At 42.0% G+C, this 19,833-nt stretch overlaps 1 protein-coding gene across 7 annotated transcripts in view; it reads right to left on the reverse strand.

Moving 5' to 3' along the window:
• Positions 1 to 5,216: 5,216 nt before the first annotated feature.
• ENOX1 (ecto-NOX disulfide-thiol exchanger 1) overlaps positions 5,217 to 19,833 on the reverse strand; it is a 511,925-nt gene continuing 497,308 nt past the window's right edge. For all 7 annotated transcript variants that reach the window (XM_076009424.1, XM_076009420.1, XM_076009423.1 and 4 more), the window contains 2 exons: positions 15,489 to 15,574; positions 5,217 to 6,178 (listed from right to left, as the gene is read on the reverse strand). In XM_076009424.1, the coding sequence (XP_075865539.1) occupies positions 6,047 to 6,178; positions 15,489 to 15,574 (218 nt within the window). In that variant the 3' untranslated portion in view covers positions 5,217 to 6,046. The remainder of the gene's footprint in view (positions 6,179 to 15,488; positions 15,575 to 19,833) is intronic.

Genomic DNA, 19,833 nt, shown 5'->3' on the forward strand with positions numbered 1-19,833 from the left:
TTTGTGTTGTAAAGTACCATTTTCTGCTGTAAAAATGTCTGCAATTTATTTTTATGAATCTGTTTTTCCCATGAAGTAAGTTGCCCTGTACTGATAAATGTGCATTACATCAAAGGTGAAATGTGCAGTGCAAACATCTGAGCTTCATTGTTTGGGTGTTTTATAGTTCTAAGAGCAGGCAACAGTTAAAATTTTGGACCACAACAGCAAATTTTATTAACACAACCCGTCTGTAATTACTAGATTTACTGGAGTCCTTTACTTTGGTACTCTCAGCAACTATAATAGATGTGTATGTTCACTAAAATAATACTATTGCATGCTCTAGCTACAACTATAATTTTTCCTGACAATGTCTCTGCTTGGTTAGAAAAACCCCATAATTAATACTTTGTTTAATCTTTGCATACAATATACCTAGTTGACCATCATTCAAAATGGCAGTAGCCCAGAGCCATGGTTTCTTCACAGTTGAATGTATTTGACCCTAATTACTGTTTATTGGAAATATACCAACTACGTAAAGAAGGAACTGAAATAAAGAATTCAGGCTCTGCATTCTCTTCCTGATGAGGGAACCATGATCATGACTGCTTATTTGCCTATAGGAGCTGTGAGAGTCTTGGCAAGTTGAAGAATTAGGATTATCTTGCTAATGTCAGTCTTACACTTGAACATGTTTAATGAACTATTTCTGAGGATTATGCATGTTTCATACTTATCTTTATATTTAGAAACATATGATTGACTTTCATCAATGGTCAGGATAGGAATAGGCTGAGAACAGGGGAAGGGCTTGCCTACTTTGCTGAGATGATGTAGCTAAAGTACTATTTTTGCCAAAAAAAAGTACCTCTCAGTCTGCCTAGCTCTGCTGCTTTACACGTGCTGTCTTATACAGTCATCACAACAGCCCTATGAAATGGGCATTAACATTCACACAGTACAAATCTGGGACTAGCACCTCAGTGTGGCCAAGGGACACGTCAGAGACACAAGGTCAGCCAGTGCTGGGGCTGGGACTGGATTCCGCTGAAGCCTGCACATTCTCCTACACAGTATGAGAAATTTGCAAATACTTGAAGCCCAGGAATGAAAAAAAATACCCTTGAAAGCAGAAGAGAAAATTGGAGGTGGTGGAATTAGAGCCAACATTTTTAGTTGTCTCTTATAAATACGATCACTATAACTTGTTTAAAATGTTCATGTTTTGTGTATATACTTTTATACACATAAAAGTATAGCTTATTCAGCTACTAATGACAGACTGATTGAATATACATGTGAACCTTTTACCATTTTGATGTAAAATAAGCCAAGCCGTAAGATTTTAGGGATCCGATGTCTTTTTATTTCGTCAGTTTATAGGAAGAAATTGTGAGTATTATGGTAAAAGAGTTCATATGTTTTGCAGATAAACCACCTTTTGCTGAGTCCAATAAATAAATATAGCAGTTACTTTTAGAAAAGGGATACAACCCCCCCAAAACAAAACCAGTCTCTAAGTAAAAATCCCTAACCCTTATCCAGAAAAAAACAACTTGTTGCATATCATATTGTGTTACACAGACATCTGTTTAATCACTCTTATTTTCTAAACAATTACTACCAACTCTTTCCACTTTTCTCATTTCATTTTTTCCACCCTCAATATAAGATGAGAAGTTTATTGAGATAGAAACAAGCTTCTCTGCAACGTTCACATGTTTTTGTTGTGGCATTTGAGTATTTTCAAACGCAGATCAAAGACTTACTTGCTGCAATAGGTAAATAATACCTAAGCCAGCAAGAAGAGTTCTCATACGATGGAATAATATTCAGCCTTAAAAAAGGATGAGGTTCTGATACACATTACAGTATGGATGGATCTTAAAGGAATTATGCTAAATAAGAGAAGCCAGAGACAGAAGGACAAATGCTGTATGATTTCACTTATCTGAGATACCTAGAATAGGATATACATGATGATGCAAAGTAGAATAGAAGTTACCAGGGGCTACAAGGGCAGGAGGACAGGGAGTTATTGTTTAATGGGTACAGAGTCTCTGTTGGGGATGACAAAAAAATTGTAGGTACAGATGGTGGTGATTGGTTATATGACGTTGTGAATATATTTCATATCACTAAATTGTACACATATGAATTATTAAAATGATAAGTATTATGTTGCATATATTTTACCATTAGAAAAAAAATAATATTTAGAAAAAAGAAGTTAAGAGTTCTGCCAGGATATTACAAGTGAAGGTCAAAAAGTTCTAGCCTCTATTACTGGACATAATGTCTGAATATTTTCTGATTCAGCAAGTTCAGAAGAGTTCGTGTGTGGGCTCTTCTTTCATACATTTGGTTTGCTCATTTGATAAATATTTAAAAGTAATGACATGTCATGTCAGACTCTCAGGAACCAGGGGGATGAGTAAGGGACGTCTCCTGCCAGTAGGACTGGGAGAGACGGCCACATTCACAAATGACTTAAAAACAGTTAAAGGGCTGCAATCGAAATACAACGAACAGTAGTGGGAACCTGGGGGAGGAGTTCTTGAGAGAATCAGGGCCTTCATACAAGGGTCGATTATTGATCTGGGTTTGAAGTTGAATAGGAATTGGGTTGCTTATTTTGTATTTCAATAATACGTGATGCATTATCATTCACATTTTTTTGCCTTGGAATTTTGGATCTAAGATATTTGCAAGATTTTCAAATATTTTGTAATATTTTCCCATTGTGTATTTATAAGCAAATTGGTTCCCGGAGGCAGGAAAACATCTGGGTTCCTTCTCTGTCTTACTTTCCAAATCTTTCTAAGCAAAACCACTTTGAGAAATAATTCAAAGTAAATGAGATGTGTTCAGGTCCCTCAAAGAGCTTGTAATCTAATAGGGGAATGAGGCAAGCACAAATGGTGGTGCCTTCGGAGACAGTCCACATGGGATGGCAGAGCAGAGGCGGGAGGAGCGACCTCTGCTGGCCAAGAAGAGACGCTCCACGGAGGGTGGAGGTCTCTGCGCTTTCCCGCTTACAGCTGCGTGGAACTGTGGTAACTAGATGTGAAGAAGAAAGATGAGCCAAAGCAGGAAGGCAAAAAATATCAGTCCTATTTCAATTAGTGAAAAAGCAAGTCAGAAAGGCCCTTTGGAGCCGGGTCACGAGGATCTGCAAATTTCACTGCTCTGCCTATTCTTGGAACCGAGAACCGTGACGTGTTCCCGGGTAGATTTAAGAGAGAAAGGTTTGAAGAGTCTTCATGCCTCCATCTATGTACAAAGGATGGTGGAGAACAAAGGAGAATAAAACAGTGATCCAAAGGCACTGGATGGGCATCGGGCTCACAGGTGGGGTGGGAATAGACTGAACTGGAGGCAGGACCAGTGAAGAGAATATTTTTTGAGTCAGTTAGCCTTGGGTTCAAATCCTGCAGGCAGAATTTACTAACTGCAAAGTTGGCTAAATTACTTAAGACATCTGAGCCTCATTTTCCTTGTGTGACAAATGGGGACAATAGTAGTATCTTCATACAGGGTTATCAGGAGGTCAAAGAGGACGGGGTGACTCCAGACCGCTTTCTTAGGTGCCAATGTTAGTTCCTCCCCCAGGGCATCTCTAAGGTCCCGTCTGCACCTGAGAACCTGTGGAATAATTGAGGTTTTTTTCTTCTCCAAAAATAAGTTATTTACATAATTGAAGTTAAAATATATAATTAATATATTTCTAGGCAAGTAACATAATTCATTGCAAAAATAAATAAAAATATTACAGCCCAAATAGATTCTTCTAGTGCAGAAGCTTATCTTCAGTAATTACTGCAATATTTTTGGAAGCTGAACTAACCATTTTATTCCTCTGGGTTTCCATTTAGGGCTTAGAATGATGTGTTTAGGAAATGATTTCTTCTTGTCAGATCTAATATAAGGCTTCCATTTCCTCTTTCCAATCACACAACAGCCTTGTGTGAGCACAGAGCTCTGAGTTAGGGTTTCATCCTGTGCAGTGTATCTTTCTGCTAAAGTGACTCCTGGTAATACTTGAAAGGACTGATGCATGTTTGAAAATATCCACCGTGATTTCAATTAGAAACAGCATAGGCTGTGGTACCTTCCCTTGTGTCCCTAGTAGGTTTCATGCCTTTATAACCGGCCACTTTCCTGAATTCTTTTTTTCTCGTCATTTTTCAGGTGAACCATTTGGGTTTTCTGTTTTACAACAGCATTATCTGTAAACGATGTCTTCTCCTTTCCAACTGCCATATCCTTATTTGTGTCTTGTGACTTGGAGATAAATCCATCGAGGTTGATGGTGGCGGTGGGCATGGACAGGTGCTAAGGGGAGGCCTTGAGTGTTTACTGTGATGCTGGCATTTAGCTTGAATGCCACAGCACTCTTGTCCTATCTTTCTTGTTACCTGGATCATGTCACATAGAAACTTCTGGGAAAATGTCTTTTTCGCACTGAACTCTGAGCATCTTTCCTTATTCACCTCTCTGTTCACAGTGTTAGCGCTGAGCCTGAACACAACGCACGTGTAGATATTTACAACAGGTATGACTAAGCATAGTAATTTAATGAGAGCTCAATAAAAAACACCTGAGGACAATAATGAATTATGAATTATGAGGACAATAATGAATATGAAATTATGAATCTTTTCATAATTTCAGAGAATATTCACTGTTTAGCTCTCTTCTCCCAAAATGTTTCAATTAAAATTAAGAAAGCTTGCCTTTTTTGTGAACCTTTTGTAAGAGAGCAGGAAGGAGAGAGAATTTTAAGTTACATCCTACTTATGGTATTAAAAGAAAGAGGGGAAGCCCAAATTTTATCTGAATGACTGGTCCAAGTGTGGACTTCTTAATTTCTTTTCTAATTTGTTTTCCAATAAACATACAAATAAATAAATCCAGGAATTAATAAGATAATTAACTGACAACTTTATATCTGCCCCTCGGGACACAAAGGTAAAATTAATGTTGATTATATGTGGGAGTTATGTCTTAGTATTTTTTAAAAAGTTACTCTAATGCTGTATAATCTCCTTTCTTGGTAATTTTCACTCCATAATTTTTATATATTTCTATTTGAAATAATGTTTTGTTTCTTAATGTCACTTGTATGTAATCATTTAGAAATGGTAGGATATGAAATGCGGCCAAATAAGGAGGAAAAGATTTCTTAAGGAGGAATTAAAATATATCAAAGAATAATTTGCAGAAACCAATATGGTAGAAGTCATATTTATTGAAAAAAATTAATATCTTTGCTATAAAATTTGTAACAGGAATATTTACTGAATGTTTACTTTGATGCATTAAACCTGAATGTTACATACCAAGTACAAGACAGTAGCACTAGTTTTCCCTTTATTTACACCTTATGAAAATTGTTATGCAGTCCATGTTAAAAGAACATATGATGGAGAATTGTTACGTTAGAAAAATAATATTCTTGATAAAGCATTCTCAATGTGTCCAATCATATTTTCTGCCTCTTCAATAAGGCAAAAGTCCCTGGAACAGCATATAACTTAATTTACAAAATACAATAACTGTTCAGACACATATTCAAGTTTTCTTTTGGTATGATTTTTCTTCACTGTAAAATTTGTTTTTTGTTTTTTTTTTTACTAAAACAGAAAGATAGACTTTCAGGAACATGTCATTTAATGATTCAGCTATACATTACATATACAACTCTGTAGCCTAGCAACGATCATTGCTACACCATCATTAACTTTAAATATTTGCTTGGTGAGCTATTCTCGAATGTAGCATATTTTAAGATTTTGTCATCATTATGACTGTGGGATCATTGTTTGGTTTTCATAGGAAACGGATCTGTCACAGTATGAAGCTTTGTTTATTTTAAGGAACTGGCACACAATTACATTTCCACTCACAAGAGAACACCACAGATATAACTAAAGTCAGGCTTTGATGGCTCCACGAAGGTCTCGCGCCGGACCAACCCCGAACCTCCTGCTCTCGCCGCCGCACAGCCCTGGCCACGTTCAGATGCTTTCATTTCCAGAGAGTTTTTTGCTCTTCACAGTTAGGTAGTTTTAATTCCTTCAAAGGCACACAACTTCCATCTTTTTTCCAGCGTTGCTCCCACACCCGTGAATTCCTGTTTGAACATGCGTGGCAGCCTCATCAAAAGCATCTCGATTTCATTTGCAGATATCTGTTAGAAAGGAAGAAAAGTCACTTTTGGGAAAGGAACTCATTTTTAAGGAGGCAGTTGGGTGGGGAGAAACTTGCTTTCCCAGTGAAACAAACAACAATTAGTTTTCTAGTTGGCTGTTAGGTGACGTCCTTATAGAAGGAAGATGCGTGAAGCGGGGAATGTGATTTTCAGCTGGCGGGATGGGGCATGGGAAGAATGGGTGGAAAGATCCAGATTCACCCTTCATATGATGGCTACCTTAAAGGCTGAGCAAGCCTCCCTGATATAAAAGGAGAAGGAGAGGGAATTTAAGAGAGCTCAGAGCAAATTCATCACCACTCCTGGAAAGCTACTGGTACCTTCGTTCTCATCTATGAAGGGCAGCCATTTTCGCATTGAGGAGATGAGGAGATGAGGAGATGAGGAGCAGAGGGCATTCGGTGGATTTTTTTTTTTTTATTTTGTACCCAAACTTCTTTCTCTTCCTTTAACTTTCACAGAGACCAGAGACCATGAAGGTTTAGGAATAGAAACTAAACCTCAAAAACCTACGTCAAGAAAAGTCTCAACATTCAGTCATAAAATCCAGGTAGATTTTTTTTTTCAAGTTTTGCATTGAGCTTGACAGATAAATTTTTTAATGCAACTTTTTTCTTCTCCCAATTTTTCTTTGTTACATGAATTTTTACATCAATAATTTATTTTATTTTAAATAAAGAACAAATCTACTGTAATCCTTCTGCTCTAACATAATCATTGCTCTTGTATTTCTGTGTTTGCTTCCTAACCCATGTGTGTGTATGTGGCTCTTATATAGCAAGGTGGACAATTTGGAGTCTAATATTCTGTTTGAATATCCCTGGAATTTGAGGTATGATATTCTGTTAGAATCCTGTATCTACTATTTTTATAGGCTAAATGACCCTTACAAAGATAGTCTCTCTAAGCCTCAGCAAATGAGAATAACATTTATAGAGGATGGTATAAAAACTACTGGCTTAGCACAGATTTGGGCACATTGAAATAAATGATCAATGAATCATAGCTACTATAATTTTTCATGGTATAATCGCTGTAGAGATAGCATTTTAGAGTCTGCATTTTCCATTTAACGTTATTAAGATTCATTTAAAAGAGACATCACATAGACGAAGAAGTCAAATCAACTGTTCATATACCATTCACGTGGAAATGATTTCATATGATGTAGTCAATATTCCTGGGCCAATAATACAAAACTTTAGTTAAATAGAGGCAGTCCTGAAAGTTGAAATAAATCATATCCCAAAATTTTTGTGTGAATTATTTTGAAATCTGAATGTATTTCCCCACAAGACCATGTTAGAAGGATTATTCAATTCCAAGGTCAATGCAAAAGCCCATTATACAGATTATTAGAAGGTTCATAGTGGTTTTGAGAATTGTATTTTCTTTCAACTAGCACTGTCCACAGCACCTGCACCACAGCGTGGCTCTCATTTCGTTCTCACGGCACTCCTGCGAGCTGTGTGGGGCAGATGTTGTGATGTTTCTCCACCTTACAGCTGAGAAAACTGAGTGTTTTATCAAACACAGAACCTGGAGAGCAGCCAGGGCACGTGGGCAGGGCCCGGGCACGGGATGCTTCATGCAGTTCCCACGGTTGTCAGCAACTGGGGGTGGACAGCCAGGGCTGTGATAAGGTCACCTTTCTAAATATCAGTCACCTCAGGCACTTGTTAACAGCACAGGTTCCCTAGCTTCTCCTCTATGGACTCTGAATCAGCTGGTTGGGAGGGTGGCCCAGATAATCTGTTTGTAACAACCACCCCTGGTAATTCTTAGGATTAGGCATGGGGGGTTAGGAACAGGGACTTCAGTCAGACAGGCCTGGATTTCACTCTGAGCTGGGCCTCAAGCTGTGTGACCTTGGGTGGATTACTTAATATTTGTAGTTCTCAGTTTCTTCAGGTGTTTCATAGCAATAACACGTCTGGCCGTGTAATTGTGAGGATTATCTATAAAATGTGACACAGTGCCTGGCACAGGTAATCTCTCTCTGTCTCCATATACACACACACAGGCAACACTGATGGAAATGGCACTATTCTCAAGCCTGTGTGGCAGGTGGGTCAGGGCCTGTGCTTGTAGCCAAAGGAGACAAGTGCGACCAGACCCAGCTGTTAGTTGGGCCAGGAGGCAGTTTTCCTTAGGCTTTATGAGGCCAGTATCTTCTCAGCAAGCACCCTTCTTTCTCTGCAGGTAACCTGCAGTGGGCTGCAGCCTCCAGTCGCCACCCCGGGGAGGAGCTGTCCTCCCCTGGGTCGAGCAGAGGCCACAGTGACGCTGACAGGCTGAGGTCGCGGCCAGCCCACCAGAGCCTTGTTTCCAGTGTAACAAGACGTGAGGAAGAAGAGGAGACGTGAGGAAGAAGAGGAGACGTGAGGAAGAAGCCTTGTGCTATCAGTTAGGAAGGAGAGAAAAAGCTGACTTCTCGAGGGTGAAATGCATATCTGATCTGAAGATAATGTCCACGTGGCTGGGGTCGGACAGCAGCCCTGCCCGCTGGTTAAAAAGTGTAACAACTCACAGTCACCAATAAACTTCTTTACCAGAATCTTCTGAAAACACTATTTAATCCTCACCACACTCTCATAGGACAGGAACAATTTACCAATGAGAAAACTGAGACCCGGAGAGACCAGGTAACGTAGGCAGTACTGGTGCAGCCGTGCTCTGGTCCAGGTGGTGGCTGGGTGCCTTGCTCTTCACCACCCGTGCCCACCGCCACAGCGGGGGCTGGGGACTGAGGACCAGAAATAATCCCCTTGGGTGGGCGCCATGGGGCAGGGTCTGTGTACAGAGGGCAGGCTCTTCAGGGAAGAATACCATTAGAGCGATAGCAACAGCAACAGACTGACAATTCCCAACTCCGCTGGCCCAGACCCCGTCAGACACTGATGCTCGGGCACCCGCCCAGTGAGCCACTCGCCACTACGGCGAGCACGTCGTGTCCTGAGATGCAGCAACGTCTTATTTTCCACGGTGTCTTTAGGTCTTTAAGCCATAAAGGAGGCAGGAGAAGGGCTGCAGCAGGAGAGGGGGAGCTGTCACTTAAAGTCCTCACCATGCAGCAGGAAAGAGTAAGCGCCTGGCCTGCACCATCCCATCAGAAAGCTCATCAGACATGCGAACGCACCCTCACTGCTGGGAGAAAGAAATGTAGACGCAAAAGATTTGTATCCTAGTCATGGAATGACCATTAACCATCTTCCAGTTGATTAACCAGTTAAGTATCCTGTCACTTAACTTTTTTGGCTATTCTATTTTCTCATTTGCGAGACAAGGGAATCGGAGAGAAACTCACCACGTGCTCTGAGGACTTGGTTGAGCGCTGGCCCCTCCATGCACTGGCCAGCCTGGACTTAGGGCGAGCCATTCAAGCTTAATCTGTCCGCTGGGTGTGGCAAAGATCTCAAAGTGAGAGAATATGATAGGTCTTTTGTGCACTTTAAAGCACAAAGCACACGGCAACCAACACCTAAGTAGTACTGGCTGTGTGCCACATGCTATTCTGAATGCTTTTCATATACTGAGTCATTTAATAACACGATAACTCATAAAAACCCATTTTACAGATGGTGAAACTCAGGCACAGAGATGTTAAATAAGTTGCCCAAGGTCACACAACTAAGAAAATGTGAAACTGGGATTTGAAATTCTCCTATGTTGTATAGATCGACAATTAGCCATACTTCAGATTCTGACAAGGCCAGCAATTAGTATAATGGAAATTAATTGCCCTAAATGTAGTCAGCTCTACGTTTCTGTTGGACGTGTGGGTAACAGCCCGATTCTGCCAGAAGTATGTAAATGACGTGCACAGAGATGTGTTATGATTATGGAACAACTTCAAATAAAATCCTATCTAAAATATCCATTTAATAAGGCTCTCAGCTAAATTCTAGAAAATTTCCTTTAAGATATTTATATCTCATGCCGGAAGGAAGATCAAAGAGAAATTGCTTTCAGGTCAGTTTGATGATTTTGAAACTTTCCCCCCTCCCTGCAAAATAACCTTTATGACATTTTTACCTTTGGGGATTTTTAAGAAAAATTCAAGAGAAAAATCAATTTATCCTTCTTTTTCACCCTATGGCCAAAGAATTTCTACTTCACAAATATCTTCATCTACTTTAATTCTGTTTTCTTCTCTTCCTTGCAACTCGTCAGCTCTTATACTTTTGCCTTCACAATATCCTTTACCTTTTCGCTGGTGCTTTCTTCATCTTAAGAACTCGAAGAGGCACAGGTCGCCCCATAAAACCAACCCCTCGGACCTCATTGGCCCAGCTCTGAGTGAAATTTACCCATTTGCTCATCTCATGCAAATTCCCCTTCCTGTTTTTATTACCCTCTTACCCAGTGGGCTTTTGTTCCAAGCAATTGTTGGCCTGTATATCCTTAATCTTTGATATTGCCAGTGGATTCGTCTGCCCCTGTTTTGTTTTAAACTTTCTAATACCTATTCTTTTAGGAAGGATTATTTGCAATAATTATTTAAAAAAAAAAAAAAAAGAAGAGAGAAAAGATGAGAAGGAAAGAAGGCTCCAAGGGGCTTGTGTGGTGTTAACACTGCAGAGGTCATTTATAAAATCCACTTGATTTATTTTCTGATTTGCTGACTCTAGCCCAAGCCCACTGCCTCCTTGCCAGGCCCCTAAGCACATGTACAGATTGACACATGCAGATGTAAATCAATTTTATCATCAGGATGGCTGGCTCCATATCCCACATGAGGCAAGGGAAGCCTCGTTAAGAGGGTCCCCTGCTTGGGGCACTGAAGAGACACCAGCAGAGGTGGCGTCAGGGTTGAGGGTCAGGGAAGCCAGTTGCAAAACCAGACTTCCGGCCAGGGCATAAACTGATTCTTAGCTTTCATAGCAAATCTAAATCTTGTTCATTCTTCACATCCCTGGGCAGAGCGTGGTGTCAGCACACACAGACACCTTGTAGTAAAGATCCATATGAGATACTGAATGCAGATGGGGCAAGACAGGAGGGGAATGGGGAGGGAAGGGAGTTAGAAGGAAAGAGGAGGAAAGAAGACAAACAGAAGTGGGAAGTTAGAAGGAGAGAAGGAAGGAAGAAACTAGAAGAAGAAGGAAAGGAGGGAAGAGAAAAAGAAAAGGAATGAAGAAAACTAGCAGGAAAGAATTAAAAGGAGAAAGAAATCTGGAAGGGAAAAGAGGGAGGGAGGGGAGGAAGGCGCTAGAAGGGACTCAAGGATACGTCACTGTTGACCATGGCTTTCTCACAGAGTCGCCCTTCTCTAACTCCTATTTCACTAAATATCTGCCCCGCTCAATTGAGCACTTTATTCGTTTCCATCTGATTCTCAAGTTATTTTGAAAATATCCTACCATTTTCTCAACTAAACTACAAGCTTTGGAGAGTAGGTTCTATCTTAGATTTCCTTCATGCCTGTCCTGTCCTCCGTCCTCTGGTCCCTAGGATAGTGCTGGCTGCCTGCAAAGCAGTGGCTCACCCCAGCATTCACGGGGCCCCTGGTGACTTATCAACTTCTTTTGCTGTGGGTGAGCAACTTCCTTTGTGTTCTTTACGTGGTCAGGTGGAAAGTACTGCTACCTCCACTGTCGTACGCTTTCCAGAAGGGCTGTAATATCTAAGCAATCGCTCGTCGCATACTGTGACAGGTGGCTCTTAAGGAGAACACCGGAATGTACTTACTATTAAAGATTATTCAGGTGGACAATCTCACACACACTACTGCGAGCATTTCACAAACCCTATCCTCCAGCTATAGTCTGGGATAGAGTGCTGTCCGATGAAGGCAGGATTTGAATTTCCTTTGAACTGGCAAGATTTTGTGTTTCCAGAGGTATGTACTTAGCACAGAAATGTAAATGATATTCCCCTCTGGTGGGAAATGCACATGTGCCCATGAACTCCGAAGCTGGGCACCAAACAGCTGGTTTTGTGCCAAATAGATTTTTCTATATCTTCCAGCCTTGGTGGCCCCATTATACCCAGACTGATTTTCAGAACAAAATCTTCCATTCTGTGGGCCTGGGGAAGTAGTTGCAGGTGTGGAGAAGGGGCAACCGGACACGCCTGGAGAACTGAGCCCTGGTCTCCTAAGGAACACATGAACTGGGGGAAGGGCGGAGGAACCCTCCTCTCACCTGTGGGACAGGGAGTGCTCATCTGCTCTGCTCGTCTCAAATAAGTGCTCAGGATCAGCAAGACAGTGGGCCCGATGGGCTCTGGGGCTCACCCAGGAGACTGTATGGTTCAATAGAACAATCCAATGGATCAGAAACCATTTTTGAGGTAGCACAGCCTTCTCTGAGGAGCTTACCTGCCTGTGCTCAGGGAATGGTTTTGGCCTCAGCAAAGGTTCAGGAAGCCCTGGCCCTGGCCCTTCCCTGTCTTCCTCTGAATGAGTCTTTCTGACTTGGTCACACGACACAAGAGAGTTGCGTGAATGAGAGTGGGTACTTCAGAAAAGGCCCAGAAGAGGAAAATATGCAAATATTATTATGAAGAGCAGGAATAATATTTAACTGGAAAATGGCCTATTATTAGGCTACATGGTTTTAGGGAGCCATGTGCAATTTACATGCTCAGAATAATTTAAATTAATTCCTGCCTTTCCTTCCATTCCTAATCATTCTTATACCCATAGCCTTTGGGGAAATCCTCATAATAATAGCTCCATTACAGGGCTGGGTTGAGCCTGCTTTCCTTGTTCTCATCAGCACCAAGGTGGGCAGAATCTAAATGTTACCTCACAACAATTGTGCTAATGGTGATGCTGTTGAATCTTAAGGAAATGGTGGTGGTGTACATGGAATTTTTAAAAAGCTACTGGTGTGAGCAAGCACCCTGTGTTGTACTGGCAGGACAGAACCCGCTGTCTTGATGCACCGTCAGCCAGAACTCGGGGGGACAGGGGGCTGTTCGTCCCCATTACCCAGAGGCAGGTGGACTAGGCCACCCCACCCGAGAACCTCAGCATCGACAGGCTCCTGGCGGCTCCAGGCTTAGTAGACCAATGGCAGCTGAGGCAGGTGACAAGGCTCCAGTGGATACTTAGAGGGCAAACCTCTCATTATTTTGTTTTCTGCTTCAAGCTCTGAGGATACGGAATTCCAGTCTCCGGTAATAATTTGCTCTCTGGATTAAAAAGTCTAAATATCCTCTCGGCTTCACACTGGGAGAGAAAGAACCTGTGGTCCTATCCCTGGCACCCGGCAGTTTTAGAGCACTTTTTGATAGGTTTTTCTACCCCAGGCACGAGGAGAAAACTCGACAGCTTTACAGGGCATTTCATTCAGGAAGTAGAGGGCTGTCAGGAGGTGGGGAGGTGTCTGTATTTCCTCTATGAGGGAAATAATTTCTTCATCATTTTATTCTAAAATAAAAGTACCAGTCTGTGATGCGATGGAATTCCCTTGACTGAAGCCCTTCCAGAAAAGCCCATCATCTAACGGCCAGGAAGAGGGCGTGTGGAGTCTCTTTCCCCAGAAACTCACAAGGGAAAGACACAAATCTCACCCGAGCTCCGTCCAGAGGGTAAGAATGGAACCAGAACTTCCGCCCCACCAAAATATCAAATAAATCAACTCATTATTTATCAGTGCCTCCTGCCACACCTAGGAGATGATTTTACACACACACACACATCAGTTATGATCATCATAGATCACCTGCCTGCAGTGACAGAGCAGAGGAAGCAGAGTGCTGAAATTCTTAGCTAAATAACAAGTGGATTCTTTGGCCATTTCAGCTTGTACTAAAACAACCACTGCTTCTCAATAAACGCTTCTCACTTGGGACTTCCAGAAAGGGGAAGAAAAAATGTCAGCCATACAAGGGAAGGATAATAGCAGCAATAGGAATCATGTCTTGAGTGCTTATTCTCTGCCAAACACCTTGGTGCAAGCCCAGCTTTTCATTTAACCCTCCGGGCCAAGGTGGCCGGGACACTATGGAAAACATGATACCGGTGAAGGGGAGGAGAAACAACAGCAGAAGGCCTTCAGAGCTTTGTGACAACAAAGTAACCCTGTACAGTGCCTCCTTCTCTCTTCCTCTGAGTTTAACATGAGCATGTTCTATTTCCTCCTATTTCCATGTGAGGGAAGCCACAGAGCAAATAATATATGATTCCGAACTTCGAGAATTTTATGCTCTCCTATCTCCTTCCACCCTATCATAAAAAGGCATGAAATGTAGGACTGAAAAATACTTTTGTTCCAGATGATTTCTCTCAAAAGGGAAGAAGTATTAGATCCCTTTAAGAGGTCAAGCAGTTCTGGGATCGTGTACTGCTAAGATCACTTGAATCAAAATTAGAACACAATGTAGTAATTTCATCCCCACTAGCCACTGACAATTGAGAGTGACTTATAAGTGTCGATTCAGGGTCACGGGACTACAGGCTGTGGGTCCGGTCACGCAAAGTCCATGCACTTTGCTACGCCCCATGGAGGAGCTCCTTACTTATTTCTACTTCCCTTCTAGCAGGAAATTGAGCAGGCTGTTCAGTGACCTCTCTGGCTTCTTGTTCTGCTTCTGTGTCCGCCCTTCCTGGGCTTCCCCAGGCGGCACTGGTTGGTGACATCATTTTATTTCCACAGGGCCCTTCTCATTGTCCACTTGATTCTGATACATAAATTGAACTCTTTCTGTCCCTTCTCTTTCGGCACACAAACACTGCAATGGGCTAGGAGTGCAGCTCCTTAGCAGATGAGAAAAACTGAGCTCCAGAGAAATGAGTGATGTCTGACTCTGGGGGTGACCCTTCAGGGGCCCGGTTGGGAATAACTCTGCAGTTGTTTTTGTCCAGTTGGAGAATAATGCTGAAAACCAGCCATTCACACGGTTTTCTTGAGAGTCATATTAGATCTTTATATAATTAGAGGTGATTTTGCCTCCATTGTGTGAAGTCCGGAACAGGGAATCCCGTAAGAATATGGTCTATGGATACCGCCCCCTTAGCCACATACACCTGCTTTCTCCCTTGTTTTGGGAGCTTTCAGGCTGACTTATAATTTTAAATCTCTCATAAGCTTTTCAAATTAAGTTGGCATCTGCAGAAAGTCATCGTCATTTGAGATAACTGCTTTTCTTTCTACAAAGACAAAAGCAAGCGAAAAGAAGACAACTACTTGCCAGAAATGGACGTCTTTGCCAAGGAGAAGCGCTGATAAGCCTCTCTCCACTCTTATATCCTAAGGCAGCCCACACAGGGTCCACCTGCAGCCGGCAATCACCATGCTAAATTTCAGTAATGAACGTTCACTCGAGACAAAGCATTTACCTTGGAGTCCAGCTGCTGCATGTATGACCATAGATATTCTATGTTGGCTCCAAAAGGATGGACATGAAGAAACGTTGATATGATGCCTGAATTGAAAAGACAAACATTGGAAATTATTCAGAGGCAAATCAGAGGCTCAGTGAAATAATGCCATCTAACCCACATGACTGTTTTGTCAGGCTGAGCGATGGTCTTGCCATTTCTAACAGCACTCAATGAGCATTCACAATAATAGCACATTCTGAAGACAGTAATAGTAACATGGGAAACAGAACACTTTATCTCCTGGGATGATAGTAGTTTGCAAAGCTAGAATCTGAGATAATACATAGATGAATAAAGGTATTTCAAAACAAAGACTCCTGGAAGCACTTCAACTACCAATTTTATGCTTGATTTACCAATATACAATTGTAGTTATTGGAAGGATAAAATTATCTCCTTTTTTTGCCTCAGTGGACTTTGCAGTATGAAAATGGCTCATACAGCTGTGTCAGAAATCACACTGCCTCAGATGTTCCTGATAATTATAGTTGCTGGTTATGAAAAGTATTTAATCTATATTTCCCCTAACTGCCATTGAAGGAAGCACAGATTCTTCCTGAAATGTTTGCTATTTCCCCTCGCTGTTGCTGCTGTTTGAAGGGAACCAGCTTGCTCTCCCCGACTCGCTGCTGTAATTTACAAGATCGTTTTAAAAGGTCTGGGAATGGATGGTTTGGCTGGAGTTTCATTATAAATCAGAAGGCTTTTCCATTGTGAAAATCAGCTGTCAACATTGTACCGACAAATGGCAAGCTGGATGTTGGTGCCAGGAAGAAGGTAAAAAGCATTACCTTTCTCTCCTCCCTGCTTCCAGATCCGAAAGCAAAAGCAAAACAGTGCGCGTGAGAAGTCAACTCCATACACTGCACGCTGCTTTTTGTTAAGAAGTTGTGCTCACACTGACATTTTTCAGTTCTCTTTTAAACAGATTTCAGGATGAATTAAATTTGAGGATAAGCCCTCCTGTTCTGTTTACTGTGAATCTTGATGCCCGGCATCAAGGGGAAGACCCTCCCTTGTATGAACACCTCCTGTAATTGTAGGTGACCTTGCATGGCTCTGCGACAGGGTCTCACGGGCCCTGCTCTCCTGTGTGGTGCTTGGGATGCTCTGGGATGAGTGTCAGTTTTTAAAGAAAAGTTCCCAGGTCATCCGTAGGCTGAGGACAGAGGACGGAAGGGTCTAGACAAGCACTCTCTAAACCTGTGCTCAGAGGACTGCTTTTACATGGTTTTTAGGGATTTGCAGTGAAATGAGGAAGGTAGAAATAACTCTCACATTTCCCCATAAAGGTAAATTTCAGTTTTTAGAGACTGACCTATTCTTTGTGGGATACAAAGAACTACCATTTTCTTCTGAGGTTATGTTCCTCCTTTTTTCTTGCTAAAATGTCCTTGTTTTCTGAAATAGTGGTAATGGTAGAAGGTAATGATGGTACTTTTAATATCTTTAAGTGGCAAAATAGCTGCTTTTAATATACTCAAATGGCACTATGTTCTCCCTCCCTTTGCGTGTATGTGTGTGTGTGTGTGTGTGTGTATTATTTTTTTTCTCCTGCAGTCTCACAGACCATCTTTATTTATATTTTAATTGTAGAAGCCTGGCAACTATTTCCCTTTGTCTAAAATTCTGGTGAGGTAGCATTGTAAGTAATTCTGTTACTAATAAGGTTAAAACATAGAAGCACATGAATAATTTCCTTTGAAAAATAGTCATAATAAAACTATTTAAAAACTATTACTTTCATTTGCATTTATTTTTTGCTTCTTTAAAAAACTTTTTTTTATTGATATGTAATAGTTGTACCTATTTTAGGGGTAATGTGATATTTTGATATCTGTATGCTATGTGGAATGATCAAATCAGGGTATTTGGGATGACCATCACCTCAAACATTTACCTGCATGTTGGGAACTCTTCTCGTCCAGCTATTTTGAAATATACAATAAATTATTGTTAACTATAATTTCCCTACTGTACTAGCAAATAGTAGAGCTTATTCCTTCCATCTAACTGTACTGTAAGTGGGGGAGGGCCGGATTACAGTTCGTGTGCAGGGAATTGTCTTTGTTTCAGGAGGGCGACTGGGGCTTCCGCCGACTGTCCCAGGTCCTGTGCCCACCGCTCTCCACAGAGAGCCTCCCACAAGTGGCTGGCAGGCCCTCCTCCCCTGCACCACTGTGAGGAGGGGGACAGGGAGGAGAAGGAACAGTCAGCTTCCTTTCTGTGAGCAGGCGCTGCTCTTAGTGAGAAGCTTTTCTCTCCTCCTGCCGCACAGGGATCTTGGGTTGGAGAAGGCTGCTCCCACCCTCAGGGGTGGGAGGGTGTGGCAGGAGGGGGGCAGGCTCCTCTCCCAGCTCCTCTCCTGGGTTGGCCATCTGCTTGGGCAGCCGGCTGCTGGGCTGGGCCTGGCCTTGTGCCCTGTTGAGCACAGGGAAGAGGTGGCAGGGCTGAGACGGAGTGACTGTGGCATTGCAGCCTTTGGGGTGACAAGGGTGTGTGTTTTCCATGGGGCAAGAGGGCGTCTCAGAAGGTGGATGGGCCTGAGCCGTCCTATGAGTAAACTGCCCCAGGAGCCTCTTTATAAATGCCTGTGAGAGTGCGATGTCAATCTACATGTCCTTGGTAGGATGAATAGAACAAGTTAGAGGCTGATGAGGGCCACTTGAGGGGAGAGGTTGATAACCCTTAGCCCAGGAGGTGAGGTACGGACACAGAAATTTGGGGACCCCAGGAATGGGAGGACCCAGAGTGGCCCCTTTATTGCCTCTGTGAAGTTGGCTCCCATCCATGTGTATGTGCCTACACCTCATTGACTACTGTCCCTCACCCCCAATCCTGGGGCTGCACCCCAAGGGACCCTGCCCTTTGTCTCTGTGTGTTCTGGTTCAGTACCCCAAACACAGTACACATTCACAGTGGATATATGCTGAATGAATTTATTTTCTAGAACTGGGAATAGCCAGTATACTTGTTTCCATTAGTCTATTATTTCCATTAGTCTATTATTAATAAATGGGTGTAAATAAAAACCTTAAAAATTTCTACAAGTCCTAACTGATGATGTAATATTTTTTCAAAAGCCAGGTAACTTTGAGACATTATTCACTGGTGATTGTTACTCCTAATCCATCTTGCTATGGATTTAGGACAGAGTAGCATGGATGTTTGGAGCACAGAAAATTTTTGTTGAAACGATTTTGCTCATAAAACTAAGGGGAAAATACTCACGTGAGTTCTGTATACCTTTCTAAAATCAGATTAGAAAACCTGGTTTGAGGGTATCTTTAGGAGGGTATCCAGAACCAAATCAGTGGTGGGTGATATTAAGAAGCCATTAGCTTTTCTTTAAAACAGTTGAGCGGCTGCCACTAGCTACCTGTGGGGCCAAAGTAGGCGTCGCATAAAAGCTTCCCAAGCTTTTCCTATGGATGGCAACCCACGGATCCAGTGCTGCTGGAGCTACAGCAGAGAGTTGGCAATATGAAGCTCTCTGGTGACATGGACAAGAACAATTTCAGCATGACGACTTTCTCTAGAGTGGGGTGGAGAGAGAGGGGAGGAAGGGAGTGGAGACTGACCACAGGCAACTCTTTGGACAGGGGAGGGAAACAAGGGGCTGTTGGTTGAAAGAGGTCATGGGGTCAAGACAGGTTTTTCTTCTCTTTTGTTTTAAAGGTAAAAGATAATAGAGTTCATGTTTACGTGCTGATGCATATGATCCTCTACTTACATACAGGGTCACTGTCTATAGGGCAATGTGCTTTCATAATAGTCCTCATAGATTACAGAGTACTAAGTTGAAAAAGACCATCTAATCAAACCTCCTAACTTTATACAAAATGAGGTCCACAGTGGATAAGGATAAGGATTTAGGTCCATAGTAGATAAGCGATTTGCTGTAGATTGCCCAGTAGATCAAATGTCTCAATCTGCAAATACTCAGAACCCCTCCCCCTTCCTCCCTACTCAGGGCTGCTTAGAGATCACCCAGTACTGTGGTTTGTCACAGAGCCAATCCTTGATCCTCCCATCTTTTGTTCCTATGAACTCCTATTTTAAAAATTATATTGGTTATTTGATAGAACAAATCATCAATTTGTACATTCAGTTTGGCCAACACATTATTCTCCTTGAGTGGAATGAGAAATGGAATCCTACCAGAACATACTCCCCTTCCTTATGCTGCCTGGAGTTTCCTTCCATATATCTATAACCAACTGATCTTCAGCAAAGCAGACAGAAACATACACTGGGGAAAGGACACATTATTTATAAAATTTTCTGGGGAAAATTGGAT

This window comes from Microcebus murinus, chromosome 13 (genome assembly GCF_040939455.1).
Source record: "Microcebus murinus isolate Inina chromosome 13, M.murinus_Inina_mat1.0, whole genome shotgun sequence".
NCBI lineage: Eukaryota > Metazoa > Chordata > Mammalia > Primates > Cheirogaleidae > Microcebus > Microcebus murinus.